Source organism: Bidens hawaiensis, unplaced genomic scaffold (genome assembly GCF_021521415.1).
Source record: "Bidens hawaiensis isolate Kalapana, Puna unplaced genomic scaffold, B.hawaiensis_p1.1 tig00013873_1, whole genome shotgun sequence".
NCBI lineage: Eukaryota > Viridiplantae > Streptophyta > Magnoliopsida > Asterales > Asteraceae > Bidens > Bidens hawaiensis.
Window position 1 is genome coordinate 175579 of NW_027492188.1, and position 21195 is coordinate 196773.

The window sequence follows — 21195 nt, forward strand, 5'->3', positions numbered from 1 at the left end:
TTCCTCCTCACATTCAGTTGCCTTTGTTACCGAAAGTAAGGGGAGAAGCCATGGTAGAGGTCCGAGTATTAGAGCAAAGCACCGCAGTAAGACCAAAGGAAAGTCTGATGATTTTGAGTGCTATCATTGTGGTAGAAAATGGCACACAATAAAATTTTGAAGATAATTGAAAAAGGAGAACAGGAATGCTAATTACAACAATAAAAAGAACAACCACAAGAAAGATGAAGATCCTTCTGAATCTAACACTGCCACCAAAGAGTTTCATATTTGTAGTGATTATCATAGGGTGAACATTGCACGTGATTATTCGAGTTGGGTTGTTGATGGTGGTGCTACTTGTCATGTGACATTACAAAGGGGTTTTTATTAGTCTTATACTCCTGGTGATTTTAGTAATGTCAAGATTGGTAGTAATGGGCTATCAAAGATCGTTGGTGTTAGGGATGTTTGCTTGAAGTTTGATACTAGGATGGATTTGGTTTTACAGAATGTAAAACATGTTTAAGAAATTAGACTTAGTTTGATCTCCGCAGGCTCATTAGATGATGATGGTTTCCACGGTACCTTTGGTGGTGGAATTTGGAAACTCACTCGTGGTTCGTTAATCGTGGCAAGAGGTAAAAAACTGCAAAGTTATACATGGCACATCCAAAAATTTCCAGAGACCCAGTTCATTCATTGTTAAATACTGATGTGACTGATCTATGGCACAAGAGACTTGCTCATATGAGTGAAAAAGGGATGTCTATTTTATTGAAGAAAGATGCCTTGTCCGGTATGAAAGATGTTTATTTGAAGAAGTGCTCTCATTGCATGAATGGTAAGCAAAAGAGAGTTTCTTTTCATAGTCATCCACCTCATAGTAAAGAAAGTATACTCGACTTGGTGCATTCAGACGTATGTGGTCTTATGAATACTAGAACACTTACGGGCTGCTTATATTTTCACATTTATAGACTATCATTTGAGGAAGGTATGGGTTTATACTTTAAATTCTAAAGATCAAGTATTTGATGTCTTTAAGCAATTTCATGCCTTAGTTGAGAGGCAAATTGGGAAGAAGCTCAAGTGTATTCGTACAGAAAATGGAGGTGAGTACATTGGTCCTTTTAATGCATATTGTAGAGAGAAAGCTATTCGACACCAAAGGCCACCTCCATGGACACAACAATTGAATGGTTGGGCAGAACGGATGAATAGAACATTTGTTGAAAGGTTTGAATGTTTGCTCTCACATGCAGGGTTGCCCAATTCCTTTGGGGTGAAGCTTTAAATACGGCGGTACATGTTATTAATCTTACTCCTTGTATTCCTTTGCATAATGATGTTCCAGATAGGGTTTGGAGTAGCAAACATGTTTCGTATCATCATTTGCGGGTCTTTGGATGCAAAGCATTTGTGAAGTCCAGACAGTGTATATTCCTTGGTTATGGGCAAGATGATATGGGATACAAGCTATATGATTCAGTTTCAAAGAAGCTTGTAAGAAGTCGTGATGTTGTGTTTGTGGAAGATCAGAGTTTGAAAGATATTGAGAAAACACAGGTAGTTCCTTAGTACACTAATGTTATCATCGATTTGGATCCTATTCCTACTCAGCAATCTGAGCCACATCACGAAGATGGTATTCAAAATGACGAACAACATGGTACCGGTACTGTTGATAATCAAAAGCATGTAGAGTTGGATGAAGATATATATCCCGAGTTACCAGTAGATATGCCTGAATTTGTCCCACTCACGCGGTCTACGAGAGACCGTCAACCTTCTACTCGTTATTCGACTAGTGAGTAAGTCTTACTCACTGATGGGGGAGAGCCCGAGTATTACAAAGAGGCCATGGAAGATAAGCATAAAAGAGAGTGGGTTGAAGCCATGCAAGATGAGATGAATTCCTTGTATGAGAACAATATCTTTGAGTTAGTAAAATTTCCTAAGGGCAAAACAGCTTTGAAGAAAAAGTGGGTTTACAAATTGAAGACTAAAGAACATACCTCACGATCTAGGTACAAGGCAAGGTTGGTGGTCAAAAGGTTTAGTCAAAGAAAGGCTAGTGATTTTGATGAGATTTTTTCTCCAGTAGTGAAGATGAATTCCATCGGGGAGATCCTTGCTTTAACTGCTAGTCTTGATCTTAAGGTTAAGAAAATGGATGTTAAGACAACATTCCTTCATGATGATCTGGATAAAGAAATTTAAATGGAGAAACCTGAAGGTTTTCAGGTTAAAGGGTAAAGAAGATTATGTTTGCAAACTTCAGTAAAGTCTTTACGGGTTAAAGCAAGCGCCGAGACAGTGGTACAAGAAGTTTGAGTCAGCTACGGGGAAGCAAGGCTACCGAAAGACTGCGTCTGATCAATGTGTTTTCTTTAAGAGGTCTAGTGATGATGATTTCATCATATTATTGCTTTATGTTGATGATATGTTGATTAATATCAATTCTATATAACAATTGGAAATGGGGAGCCGATGCTTGTTGGTTACACGAATTCTGATATGGCAGGAAATATGGAAAACATGAAATCCACTTCTAGAAAGTTGATATTATTTGCAGGGGGAGCCGTGTCATGGCAGTCAAGACTACAAAAGTGTAGTGCTTTGTCTACTACTGAGACAGAGTATATGGCAGCAACAGAAGCATGCAAAGAATTACGTGGTTCTTTGTGATAATCAAGGTGCTATTCACCTTGCTAAGAATTTTACGTTTCATAAGAGAACAAAAGATATTGATGTGAGGTATCATTGGATTAGAGATGCAATTAAGACAAATTGTTCGAACTTGATAAAATTCACACCGATGATAATTGTTCTGATACGTTGACCAAGCCTTTGGCAAGGGAGAAACTGAAGATATGTTGCTCTCTCTTCGGGATTGTGAGTTCTTTCTCAAAGAAAAAAAAGGGAGATTTGTTGGGGGTATTTTTGCCATGAGAAAGCCCAATAAATATTACTCTACATGGGTTCTATTATTATTATTATTATTATTAACAAAAAAATGTATTTATTGTTGAGGTATTTGCCCATGAGAAAGCCCAATAAATATTACTCTACATGAGTTCTATGGGTCAAGTTGTTCTACAAAGTGGAACAAAAATGAGAAGGATGAGAAGCCATAATTAATTGACATGTGTCAAGTAAGGACCAAAGGAAAAAGCGTATAAAAGTAATATTACACATTTTCTCACTTCACATGCAAGTCACATGTTGATTCCCCCCATCATTTTTAAACGTCTATAACTTTTTCATATGATATTTAAAAAAAATAATAAAATACACCATAATAACAAGTGTTTTTTACCTTTAATATGAGTATAATTTTGTTATATAATAATAAAAAGTAATTTACGTCATTGTGTCTTTTTGCGTACCATTGTGTCTTTTTTCGTCATTGTGTCTTTCTGTTTGTTATTGTGTTTTTTCGCCATTGTGTCTTTCACCTAATCATTGTGTTTTTTTAAATACTAATAACACCGTTGTGTAATAGTATATATATATATATAATGAAAAATACCAACAAATTATCTAATACATAAAACACAATGATGAATGCATATTACATAATAACCTGAAACGTAAAACACAATAATGAATACATATAACAACACAATGGCCTGAAACGTAAGACACAATTGTAAATAGGGGTGTTCAAAATACCCGAACCCGATTAACCCGACCCGACCCGAAATCGAATAAGCTAATTAGGGTCGGGTTAAATAGGGTCAAAAAATATTAATCGGGTTATTCGGGTGGACCCGAATAACCCTAATTGTTAATAGGGTCGGGTTCGGGTTCATTTTTGAAAAAAAATTGGGTTTCGGGTTAACCCAAATAACCTGATTAGTGATGATACTTTACTTCAAATATAATAATGAAAATGTGAAATTAGCACTAAAAAGTCCTGAAAGTTTTATAGAGGAGTTAATTATTTTGTTTGTTCATAAACCGTTAGACGGGAAATTCTTTTAAAATAAACGCACGAACATGAACAAATGTTTCACTCGTTCATCTATGTTCGTGAACACTCGTTTATGATCGTTCATTTAAGTTTGCTTACGATTTTTCATATTCGTTTACATATTAATTAATAGAAAATTATTAAATATTATTTGCATTTAGAAATTATATCACCATAATATGTTTATATTTGTTTATTTGTGTTCATTTAAGCGCGCTCATTTTTGTATGTTTGTTTCGTTAACGTATGTACATGTCTAGTCATGTTCGTTTGTCTTTGTTTAATTGTGTTCATTTATGTTCGTGAACTGTTTGATTAGATTTTAAATGAAGGATCATAAAAAACATGAACATGTTAATTTTTAACGAACGAACATGAACACAAATATTAATTCGATTAAGTGTTCGTGATCGTATTCGTTTAAATTTAAACGAACGAACACGGACATGCCTTTGTGCATATCTGTCCGGTTCGTTTACAAGCCCATATGAAATTATTAGAAATTACCAGTTAAAGAAATTGAAAATTGAGAGGAATGAGAAATTATGCAACCCACGAGTTATAAGCATAAAAATCAACTTAAAATTATAAAGTAACATGGTCAACCCGATTAACCCGACTAACCCGACCCGTCTAACCCGAAACCCAACTAACCCGAACCTTAAAAGGGCCGGGTTTCGGGTTAGATATTTTTTGAGAAAAACCTGACTAACCCGACCCGATTAACCCGAAACCCGATCGGGTTGACCCGATTAACACCCCTAATGGTAAATACATATAACACAATGGCTTGAAACGCAAGACATAATGGTAAATACATATAACACAATGGCCAGAAACGTAAGACCCAATGGTAAATAATATTACACAATGACCTGAAACGTAAGACACAATGGTAAATACATATAACACAATGACCAGAAACGTAAGACACAATGGTAAATAATATAACACAATGGCGTGAAACGTAAGACACAATGGTAAATACATATAACACAATGGCCAGAAACGTAAGACACAATGGTAAATAATATAATACAATGGCCTGAAACGTAAGACACAATGGTAAATACATATAACACAATGACCTGAAATGTAAAACACAATGGAATCTATATATTACGCAATGCCTTGAACGTAATACACAAACAACATAATACTACTTTTCTCAAATTAAGTGAATATTGAACACAATGACTAAAGCACAAAGATAAGTATAAAGACACATTCTCAAAGACACAATGACGCACGAAAGACATAATGACGTAATCTTTGTGTTAATTTTTATCTTTAATATGAGTATCAATTGTAAAACACAATGACCAAAATTTATAACACAATGCATAGAAAAACCCAATTAAAAACACAATGGACAACCAAATAACACAATATAGAAAAACCCACCAACTTTATTTTTATTTTTATATAACAATATGATATTCATATTAAACAAAAAAATACGCTTATTATTATGACAATTTTTTTTTTTAAATGTCGTATGAAAAAGTTAGACATTTTAAAATGATGAGGGAATTGACATGTGCCTTGCATGTGGAGATAGAAAGTCTTCATAAGTGGGTTATTACCTTCATGCCCTTCTCATCTATTTTTATTTAATTTTTATTCTTGAATTAATCTCTACCATCCAAATTTAAGATCAATGAATTAGATTTTTTCTCAACCTTCTTATTTTTGTTGTCCTTTGTATTTTAACTTTACCCTGAGTTCTATTATTATTATTAACAAAAAAAAAAGAAAAAAATATGTATTTATTTTCTTGTTAATTGATCCGCACGTGTAGCCATGACAGAAATCAAATTAGTGTTTTGACTTGGTGAAGTTTTTTTGTGGGCCTACGTGGTGGGCTCCAGGCTTGCTCAAGGAGTAAATAGAAAGGATTTTGGTTTTGCTATTGCCGACATAACATAAATTTATATTTGAGAATTTGAAAATTGTTATTTATGGTTTGATACATTCTACCAAAAACACAAAAACAAGAAATCGTGTGGTTTTTCTTCTTCTGTCAACACATCAAGCGAAGAGAAGGTTTTTTTTTTGGTGCTACATTCTTTTGGTGATTTGTGAAGAGATAAGAGACGCTCTAGAGACCGGATATTTTTTTGTTGGTGTTACCTCTTACTCGTGATTTGAAGCGCCTCTAGTAGTCCCGTGGTTTTTACTCTCGCAGTGAGAGGTTTTCCATGCTAAAATTATTGTGTCATATTTACTTTTAGAATACCAATTTGTTTGCATCCTCATTGGTTCATTCGAGTCTGGGAAAAAGTTTAGTTAAACAAAGATTAATTCTTCACTTTTTGTTTACCGTTTGTGGCTAGGTGGTCGTTTTTCCCAACATATTATACAACGGTGTTATTAGTATTTAGAAAAACACAATGATCAGTTGAAAGACACAATGGCGAAAAAAATACAATGGCAAACAGAATGACACAAAGACGAAAAAAGACACAATAGTAAATAAAAAGACACAATGACTTTTTTTATTTATTTTTATATAATAAAATCAGGGGACGTAACATGTGACATGCATGTGGAGAGAGAAAATACGTATGATTACTTTTATACCCTTTTTACTTTGGTCTCTACTTTACACATGTTAACTAATTATGGTTTATCATACATCTCATTTTTATTGGCCTCTATAGAATAACTCAACTCCAATGATTGATATCTTGAGATTTTAAAACCAATAAATCAAAAAACTAAATAATAATGACGAATAATAACAGTTAAAATAATATAAACACATAAATAACCTATTATGTGAAACCTTTGCACATTTTATCAGTTACTGTATAAAAGAACTGAAAATGTTACTAATATACCCTCCAAGCTAATTATATAAGAACTAAAAAAGAAAAGTTATAATTGGTTAGATTAACCTCTCGCTTTAAGATCACTTCTCGCATGAACTTAAGCCTATATATATATATATATTTAGTTTGAAAATTAGCATTCACTTTACAAATAAAAAAAAATAAATATTAATGTAGAACATCAACAAACAAACCAACCTACCACTCTAGAAGTAACTTTTGTGTCTATATTTCATAAATTTCTAATATATCTAAAAATTAAATCATTACACTTTCACTTTTATGACACAAAACCTCTTTTTATATCATAGATAATTTGTCAACCGACGTTTGGCAACAAAATAGTAGGTATTTGGAAAGATGCACTTACTTGGTATGTTATCAACATCCAACCTCATAACTTTTCCCAACAATGATTTTTTGTTTTGGGCAAAATTATGAGGATCACCGGCACCTCCTCCATCGCCCATCATAAAGTATAGATGCCCATCATCAGGTCCAAAAAGAATCTGCCCACCATGGTGGCCCGTATATGGAAGCCCCATTGTGAAGATCCTCCTTGTTTCTCCGCTTGAAACCCGCGGAATCTGCTGAAATTTATTTTTTAAATAAGTAAGAGGATCAGTTACAGTTAATTAACTTGCTAATTACCGTGTTGTATTCGGCTACCACGGCTTGATACTGGCACGGCTGAGCCCCGTTATCAGCTTCTAGTTTTGAAGGATCACAGTTGACATCAGAGTTGCAGGCACACCTTCCCGCGCACCCGGGCCTGTCAGATTTATCACAGTTGAATGACGCGAAAAACCTGCCGTTATGTGTGAAATTTGGATGAATTGCTATGGACATTAGCCCCGTTGCAGTGTCGAAATGAACTTCATCTGTTAAATCCAGATACGGGTTTGACACATCAATATCTAAGTAACCCGTATCTGGAATGGTGGCTAACCAGATTTGACCTTTCTGGTTAGCGAAAAAGGCTCGGTTCGAGCCGTCACTGTGAGCCACCATATCGATATAGGACTCGCTACCAATTCTTTCTAAACACATCCCTTTTGGGACATTGTTTGTAGTCATTGTGTTGAAGATAACTTTTTGTCCGTTGAAGCAGACGGGTGAAGGTCCGCTGGCTGTGGTGCAGAAATCGGAGCTTGTTGGCCAGGTATCGGTGAGTTTGGTTGTGCTGTTGGCTAGTAGTGGAGCCTGGCCTTGTAACAATGGGGAAAATGGTGAGTTTGTTATGGTGACGTTATGGCAAGTGTCCCATAGGGTTTTGCAAAAGCTATCTGTGGGTTGGTTACTTTGTGATGAGTTGCAAAGAGCAGGAATTTGACGACCGCCCATGAATAGTTCGCCCGAAAATGGATCGCATTGCTGAAAGTAATTGATGGTTAAAGAGTTGAAAGGTGAATAATAATAACAACCCCCCGAAAACATTTAAGCCATAACAATTTTTTGATTTGGTAAAAACACTGCACCTTACATAAATAAAAACATAATGAAGTATATGATAAACATTTCAAGCTTTTGAGTCGTTTACTTTCGGAAATCACAATTTTTAACTCAGTCTACAAGCCCAAATTTAAATTCCAGTTCATCTATAACCCAGTTGATATAACAAAATCGAATTCAGAATTCAAGTTAAGTTCATTACGCCCTTTTAAATTTGATTTCAATAGTTAGCATTTTACTATGGTGGTTCTTACGAGTCTTATAATAACTTATAAAGATATAATATTTACAATAAACACTTTTAACAATGAAGAGAAAACTGTTAACTAACAGATTAACCTTTTGTATGAAGATATAAATGTAAAAAAAAAAAAAAAAAAACCGTTACAATTAAAAAAGAAGTTTTACCCGAAAAGTACCACTATATCAGGGGACGTTACATACACTATATCAGGGGACGTTACATACTGTTTCATCATTCATGACTCAAATATACAATTTCTGATGAAAAGAAAAAAACAGGATCATACCAAGCACAGAATTGTTTTGAGAAGGGAAGCACAGTCCTGGCGAGTTACGTTCATCGATTCAAACTGTTTCTGTATATCCGAATCTTGGCCCGAATCACAGCACGAAGATTGAGTATAAGAACAAAAAGCCAGGGGAGTCTTCGGTGAAATTGGTGCTCCTGATGCATCAAAAGACTCAGTATGGTCATGATCACAAAAACAAACATAATGGGTGAATCATTAAATTTAAAATCTACTTGAATCTCTGCATAGAGGAAGTGAAAGTGCTGGGCTGGTGACAATTTGAAGCAAACATAAAGAGAAGAAGATGATCAAAAGATGAACAGCCATGGCACACTTTAGATAATGCTTATGCGTTTTTAAAATGCTGCCCATTACATGAGTGTATTTTTAATATTGTAGATTCAGACATTTTAGCTTTTGACTTATAATCTGCATGGAGGTCATAACATTTTGAATGAAGGGACATTGTTGACTTTATTCCCTATTTTCATAATGCATACCTTGTGTTAGTTGATAAGATCACAGTTTCTTATTGTTATTGTATTTAGTTTTATTTATTTAAAATAAATAAATCATCTTAATAATGACATGAATAATAAACAACTTCGGGAAAAATAAATTATTCCTTGTTAGTTCTGACTTTGATTGTAAAAAAGGACAAATATTGTTTCATATTTATATATCTTTTGCCGTGTTAAAATATTGAAAATTAATGTACATCTACCCAAATATTTTTCAAGGTGAATTGTGTATCTCAAATTAAATTTAACAATTATAAATTTGAATTGGTCTTCCTGTTATACTTTAATTACGATTTAGGACCCAGTGCTTCGTGACGGAGTCATTAAACCAAACAAAAACACATGCGTAAAAACGTTAAACCACGAGCGCGTTGTGAGTCGACGCGAAATTAACCTGTATTGGGTTACGACATTAAACTAAACAAAAGAAATAAACCCGTCAATGCAAACTACAACAAATTGTCATATGTAGAACCAAAAAACCAGCACGTTACAGTTGCCAACTGACATAAATTTGGTTAGTATCGGCGATACCAACACAAATTGGTAAGCATGAATTAGTATGCCAAAAAAAAAAAAAAACATGTGTGATGGGATAATTTTAAATTATGAAAAAAGTTTCGGTCATTTTAAAGACTAGCTATAACAAATACGAAAGCGAAGTTTAAAAAAATCGTTCACCGACAAATAAAACATGTAAAGCCGACACGTGCTCAAGTTTTATTTTTAAAAATATAGTCTGTTAAATATTATAATAAGTTGAAACAAAAAGTAAAAAAAATTAATTAAAACTACTTGCTAGTGTACCGACCTCTATTGTATTTTTAAAAGTTAGAACATATTAAATAACAAACAATAAAGTAAACCTTAAGTATAAAAATCAAAACCCAGTACATGTAAAAAGTAGTAGTAAAAAAAAGTAAGTAAATTAAATAGTGATTATGTGAAAAGTAAGAATTCTTTTTTACAATATATATATATATAGATAAAAGATTCAATACAAAAATTGGTTATCATACATTACGTACGATAGATTTTCTATCGTTGATTTCCAATTTAGTTAATCTGATTAGTTAAGTACCCATAAGGGTGTTTTTGTCTTTTTACATTACTTTTCAAAATCGATCGCGCCTGTATTATAAACCGTTTATTATAAATTTGATCACGTATCCAAAAACTGATTGATAATTGAATTGGCGGTTTTTGTTATTCGATTAACTGGACGGTATCGTTGATTGTTTATCGTCATGTATTACGATCATCAAAGTAAGTTTATTTTAGTTTTAGTTTTAATCAATTATTTATGTATTTAGCTGTACACTGTAGGTTTAATCGACTTGATTTTTTCGGTTTTAGGTTAATTTTTTGATGATTTTACGATCGATTATGAATTTTATGAATTTATGTGTTTTTATAGGTGTTTAGTAATTGTGATTCGAATAAACTTCAGATTTATGTGACGTAATAGCAATTCGCGGGAGGGTTTGTTTGTTGTTTGATTTAGAACGTATATGTTTAGGCAAGTTTTTGTGATTAGGATATTTTTTTGATGTATACTGTAGGTTTTATGGACTGATAAGTTAATTTTATCATTTTTTTAGTTTTTTTTTTTTATGTTTTGTATATTATATGATTGATGTTTTGTGTTTATGTATAGGTGCCAAGATTTTGTGAATCGATTAAGACATCAAATTATTTGTCTTAATATCAAATCGCGAGTAGGAATGGTTTTTTTTATATTAGAACGTATAAGAACGTTTATTTTTTGTGTTTTTGAAAATTATTTTTCATAGCAAATTGTGAATAGGAGTTTTTGTTTTTGTGTTTTTGATTTTGAACATAATAGAACGTATAAGAATGTATTAGATTGAATTTTCTTTTATCAAATCCTTCATCAGATCTTGTTATACCTCAAGTTAATGCATCTTGCAAACCTGAAAAAGGAATGGTTTTTGAATCTGTTGATCATGCATATGATTTCTATTGTGAATATGCAAAGAAAGCTGGTTTTTGTGTTCGTAAAGGAGGCTCGTACATGAATGAGGGTTTATTAAAGTCTAAATATTTTACGTGTTCGAAAGAAGGTCACAAGCCAACAAATAGTTATGATTATATGGCTGAAAAAGATCGTTCCAGCAGACCATATTATAAAAGAAGGAAGAGACCAACAGTTAGGTGTGGTTGTCGAGCTCAAATTTTTCTAAAATCTGTTGATGGGTTGAGGTTTAAAATAAATGATTTTTTCGAATGACATAATCATGAAATGGTGCATGCAAATGATATACATTTTGTTCGATCAAATAGAAAGTTGACTCATGTACAACAAGATATTATATATGAGATGTCAACATTGAATTTGGGCCCTGTTAAGGCGTTTAATATTTTGAGGACAAAGTATGGAGGATTTGAGGAAGTTGGGGCTACAAAGATGATTGTAAGAATTTCAAACAGAGTTTAACTTGTTATATTGGCGAGTATGACGCTGAAATGGTTGTTCAAAGACTAAGCGGGAAGAAAAACTGTTGTGATGGTTATTCGTTTGAGTATACAGTTAATACTAACGGTGAGTTAGATCGTTTGTTTTGGGCTGATGATATTTCAAAGAAAAATTATTTGGCTTTTCGAGATATTATATCATTTGATGCAACATTTAAGACAAACAAGTATGTCAAATTGATACAATTTTTTTTTACTTTTTTATATTTTTACACATTTTTTTAATTAGTTTTTATATTAATTTGTTTTTTCAGGTACAATATGGTTTTTGTACCATTTACTGCCATTGATAATCACTGTCGGAATGTTACTGTAGGTGCTGCGTTATTATCGTCCGAATCTATCGAATCTTATTCATGGCTTTTGAAAGTTTTTCTTGATTCTTTTGGTATTTCCCCAAAGGTGGTTGTTACTGATCAAGATCCTGCAATGAAGCAAGCAATCTCCCTTGTTTTACCAAATTCGAGACATCGGTTATGTATGTGGCACATTATGAAAAAACTTGCTGACAAGGTAACTTTATTTTTATCGTATTTTAAAGCATTATGCATATGTGTTAGAACGTGTTATAATGTATAAACATTGTTGCATATATTTACAAAACGTGTCAGAACGTATAAACATTTTTTTAGGATGTATCAGTTTTTGTATTTTTTTGTCTGCACCAGTTATGAATGTAGAACGTATAAGATTGTATATACCCATTGTTTTCTGATATTAATCGATTTAACAAATATTTAATTTTCCAACATCAGGTTGGTGTTGCCCTTTATAACAATGAAGATTTCAAACGTAAAATATGTGACATTGTTTAGACGGATGCAATTTCTCAATCTGAATTCGAGACGCAACGGAAACTAATAATGAAGGAATATGATCTCGAAACAAATAAATGGTTGTCTGACATGTTTGAAATGAGATATTATTGGATCCCCGCGTATTATATGGATGAACCATTGTCTGGTCTTATGAGAACTACATCGAGATCAGAAAGTGAAAATCATTTTTTTGTCAAGTTTCTAACTCACAATTATCACTAGTTGAGTTCTTTAGTCATTTTGATCATTGTATGGAGATTCAAAGGCACAATGGTAGGAAAAATGATCATGATACAAGGTACACACATCCAGATCCGGTTAGTTCAAACCCGTTTGAGAAGGAAGCAGAGCTGATGTATACAAAGGCTATTTTTAATGATTTTCAAGATGAAATGTATCATATTAGAAGGGTTGTTGCATGCTTGAAATCCACTGAAGAAGAAGATTGTGTGAGGTTTTATGTATTTGACTTTAATGCTTATGTCCCAGGCTGTTTGGAGGTATGAAATAGTTAAACAAATTTTTTTTTGGTAGAACGTTTAAAATGATTGTTATTTTATGATTTTTTACAGAACGTGTAAAGTATTTTTATATATTTTGTGTCAGGTTTTGTTTAAGAAGGAAGGTGAGGACGGAATTGACTCGACTATTTCATGTCAATGCAAAAGATTTGAACATTATGGATTATTATGTCGTCACAGCCTTTATATTTTAAATTTGTTCAGAGTTACCAGATTTCCAAAAAAGTACATGGTGGATCGTTGGAAGAGAGATGCTGGTCTTAATCCTAGAACTGCTCCTATTTCAAGTTTCGGTAATGACAAATTTTTAAAAGTTAAAGAGATCTAAAGGGAAATAACATTGGCTGGAGAGTATCTCATAAATAGTTATGTAAATGATGTTGATGAGTTAATCAAAGTCAGGGATCAAATGAATATAATGATCAAACAAGCCGATGAGACAAGATACAAAAGAACTCATTTATCAAAAAGGGATAGGTTTTCTGCTATTCTAGGTTATGATCAACCAAATGAGGTGACAGTTCGTGTGCCTAGTGGTATAAAAAACAAGGGTTGGGGGTCGCATAAACGGATTAAATCACAGAAAGAGATAGCTATAAGTCGATCTAGCAAAAAATATAGGGAATGCAAAGTTTGTCATCAACAGGGTCATAACAGCCGAACTTGTCCTCAACTTCGAGAATAATAGTTTTCTAAGTGTTCTTGTTTTGTTCATATTTTCTTTTTTTTAAACTTTTTTATGTTTTTATTTTTTTGGAGCGTGTAAGTTTTTTTGTGGATACTGGAACGTGTAAGCTAGGTGAATAATACTTAATAAAAACCATTGATAGATTAAACCATGTTCCACCGAGGTTACAAAAGAGGACCACATCTAGAGACTTTTCTAAATAACCTATTTACAAACTTATTTTAAACTACTACACCACCACATCACACCATCACCACACCACAACACAAGCCGTCATCCCAAACCCTAGTTGTTGTCAAGGATCTCTTGAGCATCTTCATGCTTGACTCTCTTATTCGCCTTCATCTTGTGAGCTGTTTTCTCCAGAACATCATGAAGCTGACCATAGCATGAAGCCTGCTTTTCCAGGTAGGTTGTTGCCTCTTTCTTGAAGCTGCTATCAGGGTTCTTGAGAACTTCTTGGTACAGAGAATTGTTTTTTGTTGCTTCATCATTCGCACTCCCTTTAATTTCTTCAACCACTCATAGTCGATCACAGTCTCTAGCAAGCTCAATGTTGATTCTTGATCGGAAAATGCTCTTCACGGTAACATTCCCATAATCCATATTTTTTTTTAATTTTTTTTGTTTGTTTTTGGTGTGTTATGTTAGCTCTCTTTTTATAGCCCAAGTTATCTGAATTCAATATAATTATATCTAGTTAGATTTAACAACTTAGTAGCCATGATTACATTACCATTTTTTTCAATTTGTAATCAATTCAGTATAATCTGTCACTGCTTTCAAACAGTGAGAATCTTTCGAATGTATAAGGACGTCTAAGTGTAATCATAGCTTTGTCAGATAGATAAATTATTAAAGAAATTGTTAATATTTGAAATTATTTAAAGAAATTGTTAATTGGAATTTATTAACTGGTTAGTGTTTTAACATATAGCATCTGTCATTTCAGTAGGTTTAATTTTTGGTCTATTTCTCAAGATGGCATTTGATGAACGTATGAGAACGTTTAAGTGTTTTTTTCAAAACTGACATTTTGATGGAACTTGTTAGAACGTGTAATAGTAACATAATTACTTTAAAATCTGACAAAAGTTATTACGGATTAATTACATATATCTTTCAATTTATTTTCAAATTGCCAATCATTAGAACGTGTGAGAACGTGTAACTTCATAATTACATGCATATGTCAGTTTTTGACTTTGGAACGTGTAAGAACATGTACCTTTAAAATAATTTGTGATATTTTTGAAAGATTCTCACTGTTCCCAATAAATTTCGTTTACTGTAGTTTTTGTCTTATACCTTTATTTTTATCTATTTATTTTAAACCACTCCTTTTCACTTCACCATAGAAAAATCATTCCACAAGATATGGATTCATCATCTTCATCGTCATCTTCTTCATCAGCTAAGGATCTGTTGTTGAAACAGATTCAAGCTCAGATCCAGAAAGATATAAAGAATCGTGCTGCTTTACATGATGAGTTTATCAAGACTGTTGGTGTTAATATGGAAATGAGGGATGAAATTACAAATTTGCTAGTAAACATGCCAGGTAGTACTATTAACTATCTGTGTGCTTTGTTTTTGATTGACACAGGGAAAAAGGAGGTGGATGAGTTGAAAGATCTGTGTAAGGCGATAAAACTTCTCAATTGCTCTCTTGATTTGAAGACCGAGTTTCTCAAGTCTATTATGTAATAAATTTGGATTAGCTGTGTTTTCTGTGTTTTTACCCAATAATTGTAGCATGTTTCTTTTTCTAATGTGTGATGTGTTTTGTGACTTTTTGTCAAAACTATGTTTTTTTTTATGTAATATGCTTTTATGTTTAATGTTATTTTGTTTAATGTGTTAGCTTTTATTTTTTTGTGATAACTTTCTATGTTTTAATATATTTAGAAAGTATAAGCAAGATATAATTAAGCCAAGTTATTTAGATCTACCTAGAATGTATAAGACCAAACTAATAAAAAAGTCATTTCCATGCAAAATATAATGAAACAAAATTGCATACCAAATTATAAATCCAAGTTTTCACTGTCATTTCCATACAAAATATAATAGAACGTATAAGCAACATCTAATTAAGCCAAGTTATTTAGATCTACCTAGAATGTATAAGCACAAACTCATTAAAAGTTATTTCCACGCAAAATAAAATGAAACAAAATTGTATACCAAATTATAAATCAAGTTAAGCAACATCTAATTAAGCCAAGTTTTCACTATCATTTCCATAAAAAATATAATAGAACGTATAAGCAACATCTAATTAAACCAAGTTATTTTTGAACTACCTAGAACGTATAATCACAAACTATAATGAAACCAAATTAAACCAAGTTATTTAGAACTACCAGAAAGTATAAGCACAAACTCATTAAAAGGTTATTTCCATACAAAAATATAATAAACATGTCAAACTTGCTTTCCCCAATCTTTTCTCATATGTCTGGTTTATTCGTCTTGCCTCTCATCAATTTTAGCAGTTAACATGTTGTTACTGAACAGTTGGTTGTCAGATGATGCATCAAATTCCTTTGCTAGTCTAACTAAATCAGATTTGGCTTTGTTGATGTTGGATAGTAACACCTTTGACATGTATTTTACCCTCAAATCGTTTAGTTGTCGTTTCTGCCTTGGACACTCTTTATAAAATCCGGATGTCCATGGATACTTCCCTTTGTAAGTTTCCATGTGTCTTATAGCGAACACACCACAATCGAGTACGTTGTTTTTTGTTCTCCAATCCATTTGCAGCCTCTTGATTTGTGATATTTCCAACCTTTGTGCAATCGGGTGCTTCTTTCTCAACAAGTACATGCAAAAAACATCCCTCTGCGGGCAAACAACGTATTTTATTATTTTTTTAATATACTAATTGAATCAGTTTATTTGAATGTTTAAATGTTTACCAGTTTTTCTGGGACACCCTTGTATCTTACTTCCAAAGCTTTTTTTGCAGCATATGTTTTTTCTTGAGCTGTTTTAAAGGTAGCATTTTTTGATATATCACCATTTGCCATGTTGTCAATCAGCACGATTGTACCTGTTTTCAAATTGAAAACAACCACATAGAAATGGTCTTCAAAAATTATTGGCACAACAAATAGCGTAACCGGGTCGAGAGACTTGTATTTATGTAAAGCCAATATCTTGTCAAGGTTGTCTGTGAAAATTTCCAGTATTTTATAATTGCTGACGTCAGTTTCCTTTAAATAGTAAATGCTTGGCTTCATGTATCAACAACAAATTTTGATAAGATTAATATTTATATATATATTTTGTTAGCATATATAAAATTAACGAGTAATACTTACTATAAGCGTTGACGTAGCAAAAAATCTTAACGGGTATAATTTCTCATCTCTCTTTTTCTCTTCATGATTCAACAATTCAGTGTAAATGTCCATAGCTCCAGCCGAGATGTATATATCCGGACAAAAGCATTCAAACACAAATTTGAAAGCAGTGACGGATTCTGACTTGTAAATCACTTCAAATTTATGTTTATCAGAAAGATCAGAAATAACAAATCGTGAAACAATCCGCTCATCAGTTGTTATTTTTTCAGTCATTCCAATTTCCCGGTTCAGGTAAGGTGATTTCAAGGCTGGTGCTAGTCTTTTTTCTCTGTCTTCTCATTGTAGTTTATCAATTTTTTGATTACTTGCAGCTGGTGTAGGAGATGTAGTAACAAGGGTCAATTTTTTTGATTTAGACTCAGGAGTTCTACATTGTGTTGTTTGATTGAAAAAAGGTGTGTTCCTTATCACTGAATCCAAGTCTTCACTGTCGTATTCATAGTTTTCTTCAACATTAACATCAACCAGCCCTATAGTACAACTAAGTTATAATATATAATTTTTGTGTGTGTGTGTTTTGTATATATAAAACTTTTTTGTTAATACATTGAGTAGAGTCGTTGATATTTGTTCTCTCACCAATTTCTGCATTTAATTCTTCCACTTCTGTAACTGCATACCATTTTTTGTTTTTAAATTTTTTTTGTTTGTATATTATCAAAATAACAAAAATTGTTTTTAAAAATACAAGATTTTTAAATTGATTACCTCGAATGGGTTCTCCTGTTTGTCTTTCAGCAAAGTCTTGGGTTTCTGCACCTTGACTGCATCTCTTTTCTTCATTTTTTTCCTCAAGTTCTGTCACTACAATTTTATGGTAATGATTTTTCACTTTTACTTTAACATAATCAATAGTTTAAAATAAAAATTTACCTTGAATTATATCAGCAGTTTGTATCATATCATCGTCGTTCTTAAATGCCTTGGTACCTTGAGTTTGATATCCCTCATCTGCAGAGCCATCCTGTGTCTCATTATCTTCAAACAACTTTTTTGTGTTTGAAAGATTTTCTAATATCAAATGAAACAAGATTTAGTAACGTAGCAAAATAAAATTAATATACTAGAAACTCTTTTATTTTTACCTTGTGTTTTTCCTTGCTCTTTGGTTACTCCCATTTTATTCTCAATGACCTTTTCTACTTTTTTTGTTAAGCTTTTTGGATTAATATCTTCTTGTTTATTTTCTGCCTCGTTGGATACTCCCAGTTGGGTTCTCACATCTACTTTGCTCACATTATATTTTTTTATGTAAATACATAATAAATAAAAAAATTTGAGATATACTGTAATAGAATGTATAAGAACATACAATTGAGATGTTTTTTTTTTGTTACCTTGTTTTACTTTTTGTTCGTTGTTTACTCCAACTTGATTCTCAACATTTTTTGGTTGTTCATGGTCTTGTCTGACGTCTTCTTTCGTGGCACATGATTTTTCATACATAATAAAAACAAAAAGTTGATGAGCATAACGTATAAGAAGCACCATTTTAATAGCAGATTTTGTTTTTACCTTGATTATCAACATTTTGTGCCACTTCATTACCCTGATTTTTATCTTCTTGGCTTACATCTTGTTTTATCACAGCATCATTATCATCTTTGGTTACATCGTTTGTTATATAATAAAAAAATTATAAATTAAATGTTTGAGAACGTATAAACCAAATGTAATTTTTTACCTGTATGTTGTTGTTTCTCATTTTCTTCTTCCCGCTGATTTGCTACATCTTTTTGCTCCTCATTGTCTTGTCTCACAGCAACTTCATTGTCCTCAACTACGTTGCCAACATCATTTTCTACCTCATTGGCTAAGGTTTTTGGATTTTCATGTTCTTGGCTCACATCAGCTTATGTCGTTTAAAATACTTAATAAATACCAAAGTTTTCTAACTCTAAAACGTATTAGAACGTGTATTCAAGATGTTTTTACCTTTGTTCTGATTATCCACTTCTTTGTCTTTCTCTTTGTCTTGTATCATATCATCATCATTGTCTCCCTTGTTGGCATCCAATGAGTCCACACCACAGTTGCTTTGACTTATTGAAAGATCAACTGCTGCAACTATAATTTTATACAGGGGTTAGGTATTGTAGTATACACAATTAAGGGAAACAAATGGTGTTTACCTAATTCATTTAGGCCTCCTCCTTCAGATTGAGATCCAAATGGTGTTTCTTTTGAACAATGGTTATGATTGAATTTAGCCTCCCAAGCACAACACCTGTCAAATAACCATATGTTTGTTCCATGTCTTTCTTTACCTCTTTTTATCAACTCATCGATTTGAGAGACAATTTTATCAAATTCCTCTAGTTTTGTGTCCATTTCTTTGTTCCAATTCTGTAATATATATTTTAGTTAATAATTTTTTTATAAGAGAAATGTTTTGTATGCTTTAGAACTTTTACCTGTTCCTCTTCGGTGAAAGTATCTTTAGGCATATATGCATACAATCCAGACAACTGTGGAGTGGTAGAGTAGTATTCTATTATTTCTTAAGTTGCTGTCCCTATAGGCATCATCAAATTTTCTTCAACATTTTTTTCATTTTGTTCTTTGTTCGCAGTTTCATTTTTTTCCACTCTTGTTGCATGTTCAGTCACTTGATGATTGTTAATTTCTTTTTCGGTGCAAGTTCCAGTGATCAGCAGAACCTTATCCTTTTCAATTTGTTCAATATTTGAAGGAACATCATCAACTGTTTTGGTATTTTTCCAAATTAAAAAATTTAATTTTTGCATCAGTAGTGCTATTTTTAACATTAGAAAGTAATAGTTACTTACCATGATCATTTTCAAATTTTTCATTCTCCTTTCCAGCATCAATGATCATCAGAACATTATCCACATCAGTTGCATTTTTCCCACCAATTGATCATGGCTCGTTTTACCTTCACTCACTTGTTCATTGATTATGTTAGGACATGAAATGTCACATGTATGTCCCCAGTTCTATCAGGTTGGTTCAACAAGAAACCAACGATCGTGAAACCAAGTTAACGTACTGAAAATGTCAAACGAAGCTGATTCGATCGAATCAGTGACTGATTCGATCGAACCAGATCTCATTCGATCGAATGGGTATCTCATTCGATCGAACCAGTTTTCGATATATAAACGTTACTTAGGAAATTTCACAGTGGCTTCTGAACAGAACACACACTCACATAAATCACAGAACCAGCAGCCTCCAGAAACTCTCTCAAGCGTTCTTTGTGTTCTTGGTCGTTTCCTCCAATCCTAGGCGTCAAACTCCTTTAGGAATCGTACCTACGTGCCCGTTGATCACCACCGAATCGCCGTGTTAGAGGATTCCGCACTCTAACACGTTGCCCCGTGAATCGTTGGGAAACCGAGTCCCGAATCGGTCCTACAAAGTGGTATCAGAGCATAAGGTTCTTGATTCACGAAAGATTCGTGGTGATATTCGTGTTTTTCTTGTCAAAAACATATATTTTGCTTGAAAAATTTTCGAAAACAAGTGTTTTTGTTCTTGGTGTTCTTAGTGTTCTTATCAAAAACTCATAAAAAGTCACATATTTTGGTTTTTGATCTTAAAATTTGATGTTAAAAGTGTTGGTTTATTGATTTTCAATCAATTCTAATCATTTGTGTTCGGTTTACACGTCTAAATCATCAAATTTTTGTTCTTAAAATTTCGGGTTTTATCAAGAACATTCAAAGTGTTCTTCGTTTTTTAAATGTTTGATCCATATTTAAGTGTTTGCTTGTTTGTTTAAGTGTTAAAACACTTAAAAGAGTCCTATTTTGCTTCTAAATCAATTAGGATTCGTGTTAGTGATTTTAAAACCGAAAATCTGGTCAAATCTTCTAAGTTTGGAAATTACGAAAATCCCGATCGAACAAGTCGTATTTTTGGAACTCATTCGATCGAATAAGCCTTCTATTCGATCGAACCAGTTTGAATTTTGACCGAATTAGTTTTTCCCGCCGTGATTTGCGCCAAGTCCATTCGATCAAATCAAATTCATCCT

The 21195-nt window shown here is 32.8% G+C and overlaps 1 protein-coding gene across 1 annotated transcript; it reads left to right on the top strand.

The window, feature by feature from the left end:
* Nucleotides 1-11243: 11243 nt before the first annotated feature.
* LOC143545228 (protein FAR1-RELATED SEQUENCE 5-like) lies at nt 11244-13461 on the top strand. Its single transcript, XM_077037148.1, has 7 exons — nt 11244-11521; nt 11603-11732; nt 11774-11961; nt 12049-12307; nt 12610-12757; nt 12835-13112; nt 13219-13461. The coding sequence occupies exons 1-7, from the start codon at nt 11244-11246 to the stop codon at nt 13459-13461; spliced, it is 1524 nt and encodes a 507-aa protein (XP_076893263.1).
* Nucleotides 13462-21195: the final 7734 nt, after the last annotated feature.